Source organism: Typha angustifolia, chromosome 11 (genome assembly GCF_048772165.1).
Source record: "Typha angustifolia cultivar Huaian chromosome 11, ASM4877216v1, whole genome shotgun sequence".
Taxonomy (NCBI): Eukaryota; Viridiplantae; Streptophyta; class Magnoliopsida; order Poales; family Typhaceae; genus Typha; species Typha angustifolia.
In genome coordinates this window covers 8316875-8337075 of record NC_133249.1, presented here as the reverse complement: position 1 = coordinate 8337075, position 20201 = coordinate 8316875, and the positions used below count along the sequence as shown (strand labels likewise).

The following is a 20201-nucleotide window of genomic DNA, read 5'->3' as shown; positions in this document are numbered from 1 at the left end:
GTCGCCGTCGGCCCTCCTCCTCCCCTTTTTCTTCTCCTTTCCCCTCTTTCCTTTTTTCTTTTCCCCCCTACTTACCTGATGACCTTGTGCCGCGCCGCCAGCCTCGTGCTGTGCCGCCGGCCCCGTGCCGTGCCATCGGCACCGTGTGCCTTGTGCCGCGCCGCTAGCGTCGCAGCCCCTCGGGCTTTCCACTTTCCCTGTTGTCTCCCTCCTTCGAAAGAGATGGGGTTGGGAGATGGGTGTTGGTGGGCTGCAGGCCGCAGCCCACCTGGACTGGTTTCGGGTGGGCTGCAGGCCGCAACCCACCTGGCCTTGGATCCGGGTGGGCTGCAGGCTACAGCCCACTAACCCAAATGTTGGGTGGGCTGCAGTCTGCAGCCCATTAATCCAACCTTGGTGGGTTATGGTTGGGCCCCCAGCCCACCAAGGCCCTCTTGCTTATTGGGTGGGGTTTGAGCTCACCTATTGCCTCTAGCCTAGCCCATTTGGGGTCATTTTGGACCCTATAACCCTGTTTATCTTTTTCACCTGATTTAATTAGTCCGATCCCTCGTAATGACAATTTAGTATCATGTGAATTTTTAGGATAACATAAGACTCGCTCTAAGAGATCCTTGACTTATGTATTTGCCAAACATAAATGCGCTAATAAGATAATTAATTCTACTTGTTCGCTAATCTTACGACTTACTTGCATGAATTAATAGGATTGACATCGCGTGAGGGGGATTTTGGGATTTTGAAGGAGCCGGCTAACTGACGAGATTTATCATACTGTGGAGACCCCCCAGGCGAGTAGAGTTATACAAATCTAAAATAATATAATTACAGTCATTATACATGTCATGACACTGTAGGAAATGTCGGTATAAATGCATGCATTTAGTACACCATGTTATATCTTTACATATGTAGTTATTGATAACTTGCTCATCATAATATTATGAGAATGTTATAGCATAAGCATTAGTGTGATAATGCTCTACATGTATCCTGTATGGTATACCCTTGCATAGATGTACATTTGTTGTGAATATAGAATGTAACGATCATGATGACTATGACATGCTTTATACACTTATGGACACTGCACCACTTCCACCTATCATTAGTAGTCGAATTCTGACTAGACAGTACCCTTACTCACTAAGCCCAGATTTAAGGGTAGAGTGTATCTTATATGACTATACTATTAGCGGCCTACACCTGAGTTCGGAAGCCTGTGTGGCATTCAGGTAGTTATACTGCATAGTCAGGACTAGATTATGATGATAGAAGAATATGATTGTGAGGCGGGGATATAACTCTAGCGGTACCCGACGACGCAGGGTTAGGGCGTCTGTTGATGAGCCGAGGGCTCCCGATTCTCCCGCTGAGGGCGGTGATGATTTAGAGAGTGAAATATAGGCTTACGACTGGGGTCCTTAGTCTGATGGCCACAGATAACCAGTCACATGTAGTGTCGCCATACACGTGTAGGTGACATTACGGCTAGATGTGTATATATCCCCTCTCGATGTATGAGATGATGGATGATTATATGATGGATGATTATTTCTTGAGAGTATTTACCCTGTGTGGTGAATAGCTCGGTGAGCGATGATAAGTATGATTAATGCTTTGGTAGGCACGAGATGACTAAACTGCTATATTATTGTTATGCATAACATGTAAACCCTATGATTGAGATGTGTACAAATAAGAGATTGCATCAAGCTTTATATCTGTGTGGACTTATCGTGATACGTTTAGGAACTAGCATATTCCAGGATGGTGACTGGTAATTTTTATCAATTGGATTGATTTAGTAACTCATGGTAAGTCATTTCAACAAGCATATTGTTATTGTTAGCAAATATAGGCATACATTGGATATACACATATGATTTCATTATTTTAGATTGTATGGATCCTACTCGCTGAGCTGTAAGCTCACCACCTCGTGGTGGCATTATTTCAGAGCTAGAGGATGCAAGCGCGGGTAGCGAGGAGTAGCTGCTTTTCTTTTTCAAAATGTATGTTAGTTGTATTAAGCCCCTGCGAGGGCGTTATGATGATGTTGTATTTTGAACTTTAGCATTGTATTTTGGATGTATATTTGGAAAGCTTGTTGTGGCCTGTGGAACTTGTATCCGGTCTATTATAGTTGAGTTTATTTATGGTGAAATTGTGCTATTGTGTGCCTTGTGAAATCTTTGTACTGACAGGTCATGTGATGCACCGTGTGGGGAGGGATTTACCCACGCGGTTTACACGTGTATTTGAAGGTTTGGGTGTTTCACAGTAGGTGGGTTGAATTTCTCCAAGATTATACACACACTTGTTCCACAAATCTAGAGATGAGAACATAGTCGTCGACACACTTTTGACTAAGGTTCCAAAACTCGGTATCGGTATCGGGATCGGGATCAGCCATCTGAAAAAACGATACATATCGATTGTACCGACTGTATCAGCCGCTCGTATTAGATCGGACTATGTTTTAATCATAGAAATTCTAAATATTATTTAAAAATACAGGAAATTTTCTAAAAATTTAAAAAAATGATAAAAAATAATAAAAAAATAATAATTATTTACATAAAAAGTCTAAAAACTAAAACTTACATTAACTTATTCAAAACTTTGATGAATACTAAGTTGGTTCTTCCTTCTCTTTCCCCTTCTCTCTTTTCCTCGTTCTCTATTACTACAAAGGCAAATTTATTATTTTTTAATTTTCTTTCCTTTCTTCTCACTACCTTATCCCTCTTTTATTGCCACAAGGCAAATTTTATTTTTTTATTTCTTCTCTCTCTCTCTCAATCTCTCTTTCTCTATCTTACTGTCATAAGGTAAATTTTTTTCTCTAATTTACTTTTCATTTCTTCTCTTTTCCTTTTCTTTCCCTCTCAATCTCTTCCTCTCTCTCTCTCTGTTACTCGCTCTCAATCTCTTCCTCTCTCTCACTCTCCACTCTCTCTCGTCTGTCTATCTCTCCCTATTACTGTAACAGATTTTATACTATAGTAACAGAGATTGAAGGAGAAAGAGACTAACAGAGAAAGAGATTGAATAAAAGAGAGGAAGAAGAAGAGGGAGACGCTAGAAGGAGAGAGTAGAGAGAAATGAGAGAGATGCGGCACCGGTGAGAGAAGAAATGAAAAATATTAGAGAGAGATGGAGTGAGAGAAGAGAAAGAGAACCCATGTCGGATGGGATCAGCTGATGTGGCTGATCCCGACCCAATATGGATCGGGTATCGACCAATCCGATCGACACCTAGCCGAAACCAATCACTACCATGGATCAAGATCGGCTATGGCCTATCCTGATCCGATCAAAATACTTTTGACACCTTTCGATTTGTGAAAATCTATTTTGATAAAATCATTAGGTTGTACGGGCTTCCAAAAACTGTTATGTTAGATAGGGATGTGAAGTTCACCAGCTACTTTTGAAAAACCATATGGCATAAGATGAGAACCAAGTTTCAGCATTCAACTGCTTTCCACTCTCAAACTAACGAGCAAATTTAAGTAGTCAATAGGAGTCTTGTCGGCGAGAATCTAAGAGAGTAGAATAAAAAACTGTCAACTGCTGAATTCTTTTTAATAATTTTGTTAGTAGGTTGATAGGTCTTAAGTCCAACTGAGGTAGTGTATGTTTATAAGCCTAAACAACCTATAGATCTCATTCTGATGGTCTATTGTCATAGGTTGTCCGAATCTGCATTTGCATTTGCATAATATATTTATGATTTGCATAAAGAAATCAATAACTGAATAACTCAAAATAATGTCAATTATAAAATGAGCTAATCTAAAAAGGAGATTCAAGGAATTTAATGTTGGAGACTATGTGATGGTCCAGATACATTCGAAACGGTTGCCTCCTAGAAACGTCAAAAAGTTGCATGCATGGAATGCCAAACCTTTTTAGATTCTCAAGAAAATTAATGATAATGCTTATGATTTAGATTTACTAAATGATTTTAGTATCAATTCTACTTTTAATATTGAGGATCTATAGCTTATAAAGGTCCAAATTTTACTCTACATAATCCAATAGCTAGTAAGCCTATCGATGAGCCTATTTTATGAGAGACATTCCTTATCTCCACTTGCTAACATTCCACCTAACATAACAGACGAAATTGATAAAATTTTCGATGATGATATTATCTCAACCAAAGAAGGTAGAACCTAACAGTATCTGATACGTTGGAAAAGACAAACTACATCTAATGATATGTGGCTTGATCAAAATGATTTAAAGAGACACCATCCTAATATCCAAGAGTAGTATGAGAGCAACAGGGGGCATATTCGACGGAGTGGAGTTCTCTCCCACCTAAGGAGAATGATGTAGACATCACTGATAGGACACAATGGCATGTGTACCAACGTAGAAGACACATACATATGATGATCCCCCCACCCCACCCCACTTAAGGGATTTGATTTATGCCATTTTATTTTTATGTGACATCTATGAGTGTTTTTATATTTTTCTTTTATTTAGGGTATCTTTTGCTTATTCTTATTATAAAGGTCTATATATAAATTGGTTGTGCTTTCTTTTGAGGTTATGAAGAATTTTGATAGCTCTTTTCAATGAAATTAGTGTGAAACCATTTTTAAGGGTAAAATCCAATTCCTCTTCTATCTTCTTGCTTTCTCTACCATCTTCTCTCCACCACGTTTTACATGACAACGCTTCAAGAGAGCGCTTCTCATCATCACAACCAAAGCCATCTGATAAACTTCCTCAGAGAGCCCTCTCTTTTCCACTTTCTTTTGACGACCTTCAAGAATGCTCCATGGAATTTCAGCAAATGGCTTTGGTAGCAATAGCAAGAGCCAAGAGGCACACTTCTTAGGTACATTTGTTCCAGTCTTATCTCAGCGATGACATCTAGTCTCTTCTTTAGCTAAGAGGCTCCTCATTTCCTCGACAAGGATGAGATGAAGTTACCAATCGCATCATTTCCATTCTCGAAGAACAAGACTTTAAGTAGCAATTTTGGGATCTAAATCGCTCACTTGGAGAAAGGACACATATCAGCCATATTGGTCATACCAACCGTATCAATTGTCTCGGTATCAAGTTATTTTATTATATAAAATTTTAAAAAAATTGTTATAAAATGTAGGAAAATTCTAAAAATGACATGAAAAATAAGAAAAATCACCCATGCCTATCTCTCTCTCTATATATCGTAGTAAAGGTAGGGCTGCTACAACAACAAGGATAAATGGAGAGAGATGGGAGGCGAGGAGGGTAGGGAGAGAGAGGAAGAGGTGAAAAAAAGCCCTTGCCAAAGAAGAGAGAAAAAAACACCTTTGCCGGAGAACCCATCACTAGAGGCCTATCTCTTGGAAATTACTTATTGCTCGCCGTCATCAGATTGAGGGATGGATGCATCAAGAGAAAGAAAGAGATGAGCATGAGAGAGAAGCGAGAAAGTTATTATATATTAATTGGGTTTTGAACCTGAGTTGGATTTGACCCATTAATACTAGTATGTTTTGCCTCGTTTCAATTGAAATGGGTCTTAAACTACTCAATTTCGGCTCAATATGCTGATTCCAGCCGAGCATAGATCAAGACTAGGCATGGCCAATCATGTAGTTTTCATCTTTATAGAATCGGTTTTTATGGTTTCTTTCTTATAAAAGATATCATTGTACTTTTGCTTCATTTTAAGAATTACACCTTGTGTTTTATATTTACAAAGTGATTCCTCCTTATAGCTTGAAGTTGAAGGGAATAATTTTTTAAAGCTGGAAAACATGGACTTTATGCAATGTCAAGCCATAAGGATTTCTTTTATAGATGTGAAGGAGAATTACCATGCTAGTCGGCATGCCCTGTGCTGATGGTGGCACACACTTAGCACAGCTCTACACTGAGGCGTGCTGACCACCATGCCGAGCCAGCACAACAAGTTTGCTGACTGATGATGGGTCACATGATGTGTTGGAGACTCCAATAAGCCAATAAAACCTCCAATAACCCAATAGCTCATTAAAGGAATAAGTGTTAGTGATGATGCTCCAATAACCCATTAATGGTTAGTTTTTTGTCTCATTATTTGTCACTTTGGCAGCCCACACTTTACCAAATTTGGGATGAAAGTGATAGAAAGGTGAGAGAAAGTGAAAGAGAAGAGAAAAAAGGAGAAAGAGGAAATTAAAGAAAAATTTAAGTTTTCTTCTTAATATCATGTCATACCAGAATTATAAAATTTATGTTTGTATGAAGATTATGTGAAACATTACAATAAATAATAATACTAATAGATGATTTTTAAAGATTATCGACAATATTCAACATTTTTGTGTTATTCTTGTACCGACAAATGAAGTCTTTGATCCTTCCTATTATTCTACATAGGACCAGGTATTCATTTTAATTATTAAATTATTGCTAATTAACAAATGTGTTCAATTATATTATGTGTAAATATATTTCTACTAGTTTATTACTATATCCTTAATAAAATAGGTCATTTACAAAATTAATCAATAGATAAAAGATTAATTTAGGCTTTAACACATATATTCAAATAAAAGATATCTCTAGATACTATAAAGATGTACTAGAGATGTATTAAAGGTGTCTCAATGGTGTGACGTCCTAGGGTTGGCATGGCAATCCATATATAAAACCATAGGGACCACTTAATAAAGTTGCAAATCACATGGATCCCTTTCATAGAAATGAAACCTTAGAACCTGATTTATAAGGTCAAAAACCACATAGATTGATTTAGTTATTTTTCCCTAAAATTGGTCAAAATGACAAGTTGGCAACTAACTCATGCCATCCAACCCTCACTCCCTCCTATTTCAACTGAACTTTATTTTCCACATAGCACATGGACTTTTATACTTCATAAAATCATGTATACATGTACTTCTTTCAACTTAAAATTCACAAGATTATAATAACATTGTCTTTTAACTTACTATGAAAAGTTGAATTATGAATCTCATGGTAGCACATCAGCACTGTATGACTGATAGTCATGCACGTTGGGGTGCGCTTCCATTTACTACATTATTATTTGGCAAAAGAAATGAATATATTGAAATTATCAAACTAAGCAGCTTACTAATCGTGTCAAATTGGAGTATAGGTGGAAAAAATCTAAAATTCTTCTCATTGGTATTCATTAGAAACATCTGTAATAAATGCTTTGCAAAGTTAAAAGAACAGAGTAAAAATGAAATCAAAAGGCACCTAGATATGATAATTTCATTGTTCGAGAAACTTCTGACCGAAAACAGTGACAGTCCATACCAAAACGTCAAACTATACTAATTTACAAATGCTAAATGGAAGTTGAAAGTCAAAACTAAAACCATACTGATACTTACGGAGAGGAGGCTATGCTCAGAAATTTGTAATTAACCAAATAAGCAGACAACCCTATGATGGTAGCAGCATCCAACCGCACCTGCGACAAGTATTATTGACAAAGTACAAGACTGTCAGATGATTGTGTCTAGATATACTACTATCCTTTGGCCATTTACAGAACAAATTCAACATAAAGTATAAAAAAATATCACTTGGTCCTATCAAAATGATCAATAACCATCTATTAGCATTCTGTGAAGAGAGAACAACCACAGCTATTACTTTGTTGGATGAAATATTATAGCAGTGCATTTAAACATACAACACAAAGTAAAAAAAAACATAACATTAGAAAGAATTGTTGATTCTTCTGAATTCTGAGGTACTAAATGTCCTAGGTGTTCCTTTCTCTAACATTCATGGCTTATATAGAGCATAGGCTAGAAGAATGACTTTGGTATTTTCTCTGGCTTTTGTTTTATCATTCCTCATGGGTTACCTCGCCCACAAATCCTCTAGAGAAGTTTTTCTTGTCCCGTCTCATATTACAAAGTCATTTTGAAAAGTCAAACTCTTCTCACTAAGCATACTGCAAAATTTATTAAGAGAGGCAAACTCTTCTCACTATAATGTTTCAGAAACCTCATGATATTATACAAGTGACGAGTACTTTGCTCCTTCCACAGCAGCACCTATGTAACCAGACAAGATTAAAGCTCCAATGTTAACTAGTGCTCAAGGATATGATCCAATCACTAAACTGATTAACCAAAAGTGATAAATTCAACAAGGATAAAACAACAAGCTATCTTTTAGTCTCAATGATTTGGACAGTGTTGCCTAATAAGATCCACAAGGGTAAGAATTGTATATACCACAGAATTTCCAATAAAGTGGTATCATAATTAAAGATAATAATTTGATTAATGAGTGCAGTACACAGTCAACTAGGATAGTCAATCTGAAGATTAAGAAGATTGGAAGAAGGGCAATTTTGTGTTGTGAATGCTTGTATGGATCAACTAAGCCTCATAAGGTGCTGATATCAAAAGCCAAACAGACAGCAACATGAGTAATAAAAACCGAGTCACTAAATAGAGCTAGATGGTAAGATGGTAAAACAGTTAGGTAATTGTTGTCAAGGAATGATGAGCAAGGTCAGCTCATCAAAAGACAAGAAACAATGTATGATGGAATTCAAATTTTGGTCATGCAGAAGGTATGCAAGATAAGTTGTCCCTAGAAGGAAATTGATGAAGTATCACTGAAGAGAGAGCAAGCATCTGCTACTAGGAAAACTTCATTTAAGGCATCTTCTTTTACCTCATTCATTTCTAGTTTCCAACCACCAACTAACTACCTAACTACCGTTAACTGTTATAAAGGAGTTCAAACCTCAGGAAGATGGTAAACATTTTTGCATACAAAGATTAGTTAAAACTTAAAAGTTACCATAAGATTAAGAGAAGATGGAATGTTTTGAGTTATTGGCCAAACTCTGCGATTAAACTGCTGACTCATCATAATAATGTGAATGTTGCATAAGAGGCGAGGACAACATCCATAGGTGAATAATGTCAATTATCTTTCCCCTTGCATACTAACTAGTATTATGATTCAAACATTCCTTACATCTTCATTGTTCACATCACAAAAACACAATGATTTGTAACCCTATTGTTGTAAATATCCTAGGGACCTAGTCTGGAGAAAGTTTCATATGCCAAACTACTTTTCTGAATTAATTTGGACCTATTACACAAACTCAAGTGATTGTCTAAAGGAAACAGACTCCATTTATTAGCTATATCAATACATGTTCTCAAATTCATACAATTTTACAGTTTAAAGAACAGAAATCTTAATGTTACTGAATCTGGCTTAACCGTTAACTGAAACTAAAATATTAAATAAGTGTAATTATGTAGTAATTATATCTACTCGATGCTACAAAGGTTAATGTAGTTGCCACATACTCATTTTTGTAGGTTCTAGTACTATTAGTTGTTTTATGAGGAAATCCTTTCTTTGATTCATATGCTTTAACACCAACTTAAGGAATTATATTTTTCCCCTCTATAAGTCTGATATCAATAGATCAACAAATTAAACAACACTATGGAAAAAGAGAAAATTTCAATAAATAAAGTCAATAAAATCAAGAGTACTCTAAAAGAAAATTACTGTATCAAGGATCCGAAAGGACAACTTCTTGTGAGGAAAAACAACCTGCACATGAAAAGATTTTTTACTGTTATAAAATTTTTCCAAGTAACAGATCTGAAGGCGACAGTAAACAAGTATACCACAAATCTAAACTGTTCTTATAACTGTTTAATCCAGGGTCTCATTTAATTACGGGAAGATCAGGAATAGGTATCCGCTCATATATCTTTAACTGCAATGGCAACATATCTATTTTCTCTCTAGCTTTACTCTGACTTGCTTCATCAGTATAAAGAAGTATCAGTTCTTGAAAAGCTGGCTCCTGACAAAGAACAAAAGGCAAGTAAACTACCCACACCAATAAAAACAACTCAAAGGTCAAATGGAAGAGCCATGAAAGTGAATCTCATTATATATCTTCATTTACAATATCGTAAAGAAAATTCAGAAAAACTACAGATTGAACGAGAGATGATTACATTTATGGAAATTGTAAGTTGCAAAATTTGTATTCCCTCTAAGTGGTTTGTTGTCCATATCTAACTGATTGTCCGACAACATTACTAGACATTCAAACTCTTATGAAAAGTAGAAGAATACTTACTGTTTAAGGTAAAAAAACTAAAAAATCTCATATCCCTTGAGTATAGTATATGAAACTGAAGGGCTCAATGCTTGAGGATCAGGGAACAAGGAATCCATGTTTCCTTGATTTATCTTTTAATAATCAGAATGAAGTAAACAAACTGAGGAACTTATGATCATATCAACAGTTTGAGATTTTTATTGCATTCTACATATAGCCCTGCACTTCAACCTTTAAGACATCTTATATGAATTCCTGGAAGAAAGGATTGTTAAGGTATTATGGTCATTCTGTTTATGACGACTGCATCAAGCAATTTACACAGTAAGATATAGATAGTACTTCATTAAAAGTTTCAAGATCCTCCAAGGGACTGTTGGAGAGATGGAACGGAGGACCAAAGCATAGAGGCTTGGGCAAGAAAATCCCTTGCATTGTTGCCCATGAAGAAGATGGACCCGGAGGCTTGCAGTTCAGGTAAAGACTTCCAGAAGTGGAGAGAGCATGACTCGTGGTCGTCTAGGGAAAAGCAGTGCATTTGCAATGTGGAGGATTTATGTGCACATGGGATGAGGTGATGCACAATTTAGCTGGCCTAACTATTTGGGCTTAAGAGTTTCTGGTGAGCTATGTTGTTTCAATTTTCATGAGGACTTTGAAAGAGAGTACATGAGATGTTTACTCTTAAGTTTGAAGGAGATAAATCTACCAATTAGATGTTTTCCATATAAATCTTGTATTTCCCTTATTGTTTTTATCTCTTTTACAGTATGGTACTATATGGTCCCAACATGTAAAATCCAGCTGTGCACAAGTGGTATTACGGTCAGGTTCCATGGATCTTATGCTGATAGTGAATTAGTGACACATGGGAAGATGCTGACAGAAGAAAAGATGTCAACTAAGTTAGGTAATGTTAGGGAGGTAATTAAACCTAACTAGGATGATACGAACCGGATCAGTTCGGGATCATATCAATAAAGATATTGAACTCGATGGATCAAATCTACTTATATTTTAATTAATTCATGTTTATTTTTTATGTAAGTTTTTTAAAATAAGTCTAGTTAAGTTATATAAGTCTTTAAGGCAGGTTTAATTAAATCATGTAAACCTTTAAGATAAGTTCAATTAAGTTATGTAAACCTTTAAGACAAATCCTAGTTTGAGTCGTGTAAGCCTTTAGGACTAGTCCTAATAGGACGCATTATAACTGGCATCTATATATAGGAGAGGTCAGTCTCTGTTTAATCATCCGAGCATACATGGAATTCGAGTATCGAAAGATTACTTTAGCCTTAAGTTTATTTTAAGAGTAAAAATAAAATACTCTAGGAGTAAGTAAATTAAATGTAGTCGTTTATTTTCTTAGAAGTAGATATAACTTAGAATTCTAATTCTATCTTCAAACCCTAGCCACCATTACCTCCACGAGTCACCCACTCATACGGTCAACCTCCACCACTTCACAGCCGACCAACACCCTCCAACGACCGCCACAACATTGAATTACCTATTCTGCCCAACTTCAACTCTTCTCCACTATTTCATTCATAACTTTTTACCCCTCTCCCTCAAAATCGTTTCATTCCAAAACCATTAAATCCATAACACGCAAGGCAACATCCAATAAAAATTTCAAAATTTCCTACAAATGGATCGACCCCAATCTGGTTCGTATAGTGGTATCAGACCATACGTTCATAACAATGGTATACCCTTGTTGCGAATCGACTCTAATCAATTCATGCAATTTGGTATCAGAGCCATCATTTCTCGACAGATGGTGAATATGCAAGACAAAGCAAATCTGAAGATCACTACAATAAAGGAATAAGATCTCATCTCCATCCCTATAGAAGCTTCCTCGGTGCCACCACCAAACCATGGCCAAGACAGCTCCTCCGACCACAATGGAGCTCCTGCCTAGACGTTGTTCTCCCATCCGCAATGGAATATGATGCCCAAACCCTAGTTTTTCGCCAACACTATTTCATGAGCTTCCAGCCCAAACCACTACTGCCTACCTCTTCCTTAGGTCCTCCACACCCGAGCCATGGGCTAAACTATATGTTTGTGACTAGGATTTGGCCTAAGCTGCCTGCAGCTAGGGCAAATTATGATTCGAACAAGTGGGCCTTAGAGTAGAACCCACCATGAGGCCCACTTCCATGTGGCAAACGATACTCATATGGAGATCAATGACATGTAGTTTGAGAGCAATAGAAGGTTTGGAAATCATCATGGACACCTTAAGAGCAAGGTGATAGGAAGCGTGCTAGATTGATGCAAACCGGATCAGGTTGGATCACACCAATAGAGGACATTGGATTTGATAGATCAAGTCTATTTATCTGTCAATTAATTCATATTTATCTCTTATGTAAGCTCTTAAGGCAAATCTAATTAAGTCATATAAACCCTTAATGTAAGTGTAGTTAAATTATGTAAACATTTACAGTAAGTCTAATTAAATCATATAAGCCTTTAAGGCAAATCCTAGTTTGAGTCATGTAAGCCTTTAGGGCTTGTCTTAGTAGGGCTGTATCCGACCTCTATATATAGGAGAGGTTGGTCTCCTTTGTTTAAACATCTAAGCATCGAAAAATTATTTTATCCTTAAATTTATCTTAGGAGTAAGAGTAAAATAATCTAGGTATAGAAGTAACTTAATCGTAGTCATTTATTTTCCTAGAAGTAAATCTAACTTCGAAATCTAATTCTACCTCTAAATCATAACCACAATCACCTCCACGAGTCACCCACTCATACGACCGACCTCCACCACTTCACGGCTATTCACCACCCTCTGACAACCGCTGCAACGTCGAATTAATTGTTCTGCCTAATTTCAACCCTTTTCCACTATTTCATTCATAACATTTTACCCCGATCTCAATCACTTTATTCTAAAGACGTTAGATCCATGATTTGTGAGGCCACCTTTAGAAAAAATATTAGATTTTTTCTATGAATAGTTCGGCCTATATCTAGTTAGTAACAATGGTATCAGAGAAAACCCTTGTTGCAGACTCTAATCAGTTTATAACAATTTCTTCATTTTACTAAACCAAGGTTCATTCCCTGCTCCCATTTAAATAACGGCTACTCCTATTTATAGAAGTGAAGACATAGTGGTTCGGATCCAAATCACTCTACTAGGTTACATATGCAAACTATCTGCTTTAATTAAAATTTAAAGACAATAGGCAAAAATCAACCAATTAGACTAGGCTCGACTCAACCTAGCTAACTCAACTCTCATAGTTGGATCGTATCATACCACTTGTTATGAATCCGTTCTCAAAAGGTAGTTTGCATGGGGTTGCAAGAATGCAATCTGCACAATCAGTGGTGAATATTCGCCAAATATTCGTCCAAAGTCAAAAAAACTACAAAACCATATGTGTTCATACTACAACTTCCCGATTTACTTCTTTTTTTATTCACACCCTTCTTATATTCGGACCGTATCTAGATCTAAAAACAGCTATATTTTGATGGTGTTGTTAGAGGTAGGTGGAGATGATTTCGGGTTAGAGGGCTAAAGGTAGAGTTCCAGGTTTCTAATAGTGGTAAGGATGTGGTGGAGATAAGGTTCATGGATGAGGGTAGGGAAGAAGGTTTAGGATGAGAGAGGGTAGTGGAAGAGGGCAGTGAGGCTAGGGAATGTGATGGAAGTGGCGGTGGTGGCATACGGCTTGATTTGTGGCTTGCGGCTTAGTGGAGATGATGGAGATGGTGACCAAAATGTGGACAACTCAAGGTATTGGTTGTACTTGATAAGGAGAGAAGGGGGACAAGGTGGTTGGTCCTAGGGAAGAAGGGAGGTTCGACAAGGGAGGCAACCGCAAGTATTTCGCTGCATGTGTGACCCCCTCCCCTCTCCCTCTTCAGTACACAACGAGGCAGCTGCAAGTATTTCGCCAAATCTAAATCTAATTTAGATTTAGATTTTTCTCTATAAATTAAACCCTAAATTCTCTCTCTTCTTTACCCTAGACTCCTTTTCCTTTGTCTTCTCCTTCTTCTCCTTCGTCTTCTTTCTTGCCGTCGAAGTCACAATGTGGGTTCGAACCATCGGAGCATCGTCAGAGTAATAGGGGACCATCATGCTAATTGAGCCGGCCGGCGGCTTCGGGTCGTTGCCGCTTGTGTGCCATAGCCTTGCGTTGTCGGCCTCGTGTTGCAGGCACGCTTCCCTAGAGTCTTCGCTGCTCGATGTGTGGTAGAAGACGATTCCATGGCCACCGGCCATGGAGTCGAGCTGTCGACCGTCATCTACGGCTTTTCCACCTCTCATAGTCTACTGAGTCACGAGGGTGTCAGGCAGCTTAGGGTGCGGCCAACGGACCGTCGTCGATAGGGGTTACCGACGGACTCTCTCTGTCTCTCTCTTTTTCTATCTTCTCTCCTTCGCGTCGAGTGTGGGGAGGGATTTGGTTGGGCTCGGGTGGCAATACAACCCAGTCCACTGTTTTAGATGGGCCTTGGCCTAGCTCAATCAAATTGGTGTGGACTACGGGCAAGCAGTAGCCCAGTCCAATCCAATAGGTTTAATTTAACCCATTTAAACTTTTTTTAAAGTTTTAAATCTTAGAACTAATGATATTAGTTAATTTAAAATTTAATTGTCGTTTATTATTAAAGGTGGTTATTTTTGACACATGAACTAGAGATTATAGATTTCAATTATTTTACCTAGACTCAGGTGAGTGGGTTCACTTATATATTTATTTATATTATATTTCGTACCTTTATTAGACCATGTAATTTGTTGTGTGCAAATTTATTTATTTATTTTTCTTTATGTGCAAATTTAATTATTACATTTTCTGTGTACATTTAATTATTATACTTAGTGCATCGCCATACCTTATGCAAATTACAATTTTATTAGGGAAAAATAAAACTAATATTGGTATGACTTAGAAATCAGTCCTAGTATAGATCGCTTGCGGCTTTCCATGATGACTCAAGTCTAACTGGAAATCCAGAGGAAAGTCCTATTTCAAATCACTAGAGTGACCTTCTTAGGTGACTCTAGTGAAGTTAGAGAACAATCCCATGATAGATCAAAAATTTTTTAAGATGACTCTAACCTCTTTCAACTGTTAGTGAAATAGACAGGGTGTGTTTATTACATAGTGATACCTCTAGATAACTCTAACCGGATCAGCTATGAGGAAAAAATCCAACTATCATCTCGAAATGACTTCTAGTTGATGTGGATCCACAGGGTATAGATCCACTGAGACAAATGACATCATTATTTTGTAGAGAGATATTAATATCTTGAAACTTAGCAAGGCTATAAATTAATATTGTAGTTATTTTAAGAGCATACTTATTAGAAATTATTATTGTTGAACTTAGGTTTTATTTAACACTATAAAATTTTAGAATTAATTAGTTTTATAGTAAATTTTACTCACTGAGTTATAGTTGTTAGCTCATGGATTTCTTTTTCTCTCTTCTATTATTTCAGGTATGATGATCAGTGTGGCGACTAAGCAAGATACATTGGGACCCTACCTCTACTTAGGACCTACCTGTTTACCTTTCTGTTCTTTTAGTCTTATGTTTTCGATTAATTGTTAATTTAATTTCGTTTAGAGACAATAATAATGACATTATTTTATTTTCATTGTAATTAGTTTAAATCAAATAAGCAGATTCTCTTCTTTTATTTATTTTTGTCATTGTACATTTAGGAAGTATTAGTAAGGTTTCGCGTATCTCAAGCATATTGAGGTGCATAGCCGATCATGATTCCGATTTCGGGTCGTAACAGGAGATTAGGAAAATTATCAAATCTCAATTCATTCTTAATCTAGGTTGCATTCCATATTATATATTAGAGGCTAACTGGTTAACTCAAACCACATAATTAACCAAGGCCATCAAGTCCAACATTTAACCAAATCGACAAAAACAAGCTGACATTAAATTAGATATTGAATTAAATAACTAATTAGATAAGTGGCTATAAGTCATAACCTAATATTCACGAGGTGGTCTAGTCTTAGATCATATCACTCCAACATGTTTCCGCTAACTTTATGTTCACGAGGGAACATAAAGGTCATCATGTGAAAAATTCCACATATTAGGTAGAGAAGCATGACATGTTCTTTGTATGGGTGAAGCTACATTTCAAGCTAGAAAATTCCCCATGAATGTAGAGTTACGTGGCTCAGCCATTCGGTGAATTTTTAGAGAACTCTCTTCGGAGTTTGTGGGAACTCATAAAGAGAGCACATGAGATGTTTTACTTTAGTCGTGAAGGAGAAGGATCTAGGTTTTTTGTCATCCTTATTCCTTTTCATCCCTTTCACTGCATGTTCTAGACATGTGAAATCCTACTAAACATAAAACCCTATAAAAGATATTGCTATTTTGAAAATATCTTTCATATAGTGCCTATTGGACAAATCCAGTGGCGTCAATAATTGGTCCTATTAATTATCAGCCTGAAACCAATGAGTTTTGGCCGTTTAGGCCAAAATAGGCCAAAACATACATAGTATTAAGGTATAAATGGGTCAAATTTGACCCAAATCCAAAACCCAATTAATAAGTTTCTCTCACCTCTCACACGCTTAAAACCCTCCCGACTCTCACTCTCTCTCGATGCTTTGTTACCTCTCAATATGACAACGACGAGCAACGATGAGCGACAAGTAATTTTTTGACAAGAGGCCTCCAGTGACGTGAGGTGTTTCTCTTTTTCTCTTCTTTGGTTATTTTTTCCTTTCTTTCTTTTATCTCTTTGCCTCTTTTTCCCTCTCACCTCCCCTCCTCCCCTTCCATCTCCCTTTCTCTCTCCATCTCTCCTCGCTGCTGTAGCAGAGCTATTTTTGCTGCTGCTATAGTAGCCAAGAAAGAGAGGGAGAGAGAGGTGTGTGTAAGAGAAAGAGAGAGTGTGAAGGAGAGCGCGAGTGTAAAGGAGACCGCGAGGGTGAGGGAGAGGAGAGCCACTATGAGAGAGTGAGAGTGAGAGAGAGGAGAGAGGGAGGGAATGGAAGAGTGTCTGGGAGAAAGAAATGAGAGATTAAGGGAGACACGGTAGATGGGAAGTAGGAGATGAATTTTTTATGTCAAAAAGAGAGAAAGAAATGAGAGATTAAGGGAGACACGGTAGATGGGAAGTAGGAGATGAATTTTTTATGTCAAAAAGAGAGAAGAGAGAGTGGGGGAGATGGAGATAGATGAAAAGCAAGAGTAGTATTTTTTTTATTTTATATGGAAGTAATTTATATTTATCTATTAGTAATTTCTAGATTTTAGACTTTTATATATTATAATATAATCTTTAGAATTTTTACGCAATTAAAAGATAGTTTAATACTAAAATACAAAACTGTAGGTCGAAACGCGCAATTTTCCAAGGTTCAAAGTATTGGAATAGGGATCTGGATCGATCATTCAAAACAACGATACTTATCGATCATATTGATTTATACTTTAAAATAATTTATAAAATCTAGAAAATTTCTAAAAATTTAAAAAATAATAATAATAAGATATAAACATAAATTTTTCATATATAAAATCTAAAAAAATTAAAAAATAAATATTATTTTCTCAATCTCTATCTTTCTCTTTCTACCACTCACTCTCTTCCTCTTATACAAATAAATACTCACTTACTAACTCTCTCTTATCGAACTCTCTCCCACTCTCTTGCAGTCTCTTTTTTTATTAATTTTCTCTCCTACTAACTCTCTCTTATTAACTCTCTCACTATCTCTCTCTCTCACTCTCTCACCAACTCCCTTGTCACTCAAATTAACTCTCTCGCTCTCCTTCTCCCTCACCAACTCCCTTCTCTCAATCTCTTCCTTACTGTCTCTCTCTCCTCTCTCTTTCTCCTACAAACTCTCCCTCTTCCTCACCGACTCCCTTCTCTCTCGGTCTCTCCCTCTGCCATTCCCTCCTCTCTCTCAGTCTTTCCCTTTACAGTTCTTCTCTGGTGATGCTTCATCAACAAGCTCCGATGAGCTCTCTTTATCTCTCTCTCCTCTCTCTCTTTCTTCTTACTCCCCTCCCTCTCTCTCTCTTTCTTTCTCTCTCCCGATTTCGGTCAATTCAACCGATACAGCCGATCCCGACCTAAAACAGATCGAGTATCAGCTAGATCGGCCAATAGCAGGCTGAAACTAGTCCCACTCAGGATTAGCCAAAACTTGGAACCATAGTTTTGTCAAGTGGCCAATCCCGAACATGGTTTATAACCTTTTTGTTAATTATCATTTGTAGGTTGTAGTTTTATGTGTTTCACAAGAACATAATGATGCTCAAATGTTATTTGTGCATAAAAGTTTATACAATATGGTTCCACACATATCATTTAATACATTTATACATATATTACCTTATTTTTATGGTTCCAATGACCGGTTTCGGCCTAATATTGGTCGGATCGACTGATATCCGATTCGTTTCAGGTCCGTATCGGCTGAAACTGACCGAAATCGGGAGAGAGAAAAGGAGTAAGAAAAAAAAGAGAAATAGGAGAGTGAGACAGATAAAAAAGCTCGTGAGTGAGAGAAAAAGAGAAAATGCCTCGTCGAAGAAGCATTACTAGAGAAGAATCAGAGAGGGAGAGAACAAGAGAGTTAGTGGGAGAAAGAGAGAGGAGAGAGAATCGGAGAGGGAGAGATTGAGAGAAGAGAATCAGCGAGGGAGAAAGAGAGAGAGTGTTAATGAGAGAGAGGGGAGTCGGTAAGGGAGAGGGAGTGGTAGAGTAAGAGAGAGATTTAGTGGGAGAGTTAATAAGACAGAATTAGTGAAAGGGAAGGAGAGTTAGTGGGAGAGAATTAATACGAGAGAGAGTGCAAGAGATTTTGATAAGAATGGGTTAGTGGCGGAGAGAATAAGAATTTCTTTTATTTGTATGAGAGGTAGAGAGTTAGTGGTAAAAAGAGATAAAATTTAAGAAAATAATATTTATTTTTTGATTTTTAGGTTTATATGTGAATAATTTATATTTATATCTTATTGTTATTATTTTTTAATTTTAGAATTTTTTTGTATTTTAAAAATTATTTTAATATACAAACTGATACAGACGGCCAATACCGCCATTACGAACGAAACGTATTATTTTTTTGGACAGCCGATTGCAATCCCGATTTCGATACTTAGAACCTTATTACGAACCAAACTATACATACAATATTTTATTAATTAACCAAAACTTACATAACGTATAGATGATATCATATATAAAAGTTTTAATATATTAAATTTCTAAACCACATATATATGCCCTTGTACCACCTTTGCGCTATGTGGCTAGGTGAAAGCCCATATGCCATAGGCACTATGCGCAACATTAGAGGGGCTAGTTGAGAACATTTTATTGTAAGCTCAAATTTACCAGTCATTGTTCAAATGAGGACTTCAGAATTTCAAAAACCTTGCAAATGAAGAACCTCTGGTTGAACAACAAGAAAACTGGATAATGGATACCTTGGGCAAGAATTCATCAATAAGGTCACATATATGTAACTGCTTTGGTTGGAAGCACGGAAAAAAAAGTCATTATTAACCCTAATAGATGGTAATTTCTACCCATATAGATGTATTAGATAAAAAAGGAAGGGACAATTATCTTTATAGTTAGAAAAGATAAGGCTTTACAATAGCTGGGGTCAAGGATTGTCGTGCCATAGGCACCGCCCTTGCCGATCAATCGTTAGCACAGCACGATGTGCTGCTACACATGCCTACCATGCCACAATGAGAATGGACACATTTACCTTCCACTATTATTTCCTCGCTCCTCCCATCTCCGCCACCTCCTATTCTGCCCCCTTCTATTCTGCCTCAACCTCTACCTCCACCTCCACTTTTCTTCTGTGTCTGCTCCTCCCAAAACCAGCCGAAACACTAGAATGAGAGAAGAATTAAGCTACAATCTGCCAAAGCGGATCGTAACTTATTTCTCACGATCAATCTTGTGAGTAAATGAAGATCTTCTTCAAAGAAAGAAGATCTTAGCTTATTCTCATTGGGGTCTCATGATCTTCTTTAAAGAAAGCAGATCCTAACTTATTCTCATGTCAACCATGAGATTAGAATGAGGAGTCAATTA

The 20201-nt window shown here is 37.0% G+C and overlaps 1 protein-coding gene across 2 annotated transcripts in view; it reads right to left on the bottom strand.

Annotated features, from left to right (window-relative positions):
* Positions 1-20201, bottom strand: part of LOC140769926 (uncharacterized) — a 54700-nt gene that overhangs the window by 13637 nt on the left and 20862 nt on the right. For both annotated transcript variants that reach the window (XM_073110831.1, XM_073110830.1), the window contains 3 exons: positions 9707-9835; positions 9532-9576; positions 7365-7444 (listed from right to left, as the gene is read on the bottom strand). In XM_073110831.1, the coding sequence (XP_072966932.1) occupies positions 7365-7444; positions 9532-9576; positions 9707-9835 (254 nt within the window). The remainder of the gene's footprint in view (positions 1-7364; positions 7445-9531; positions 9577-9706; positions 9836-20201) is intronic.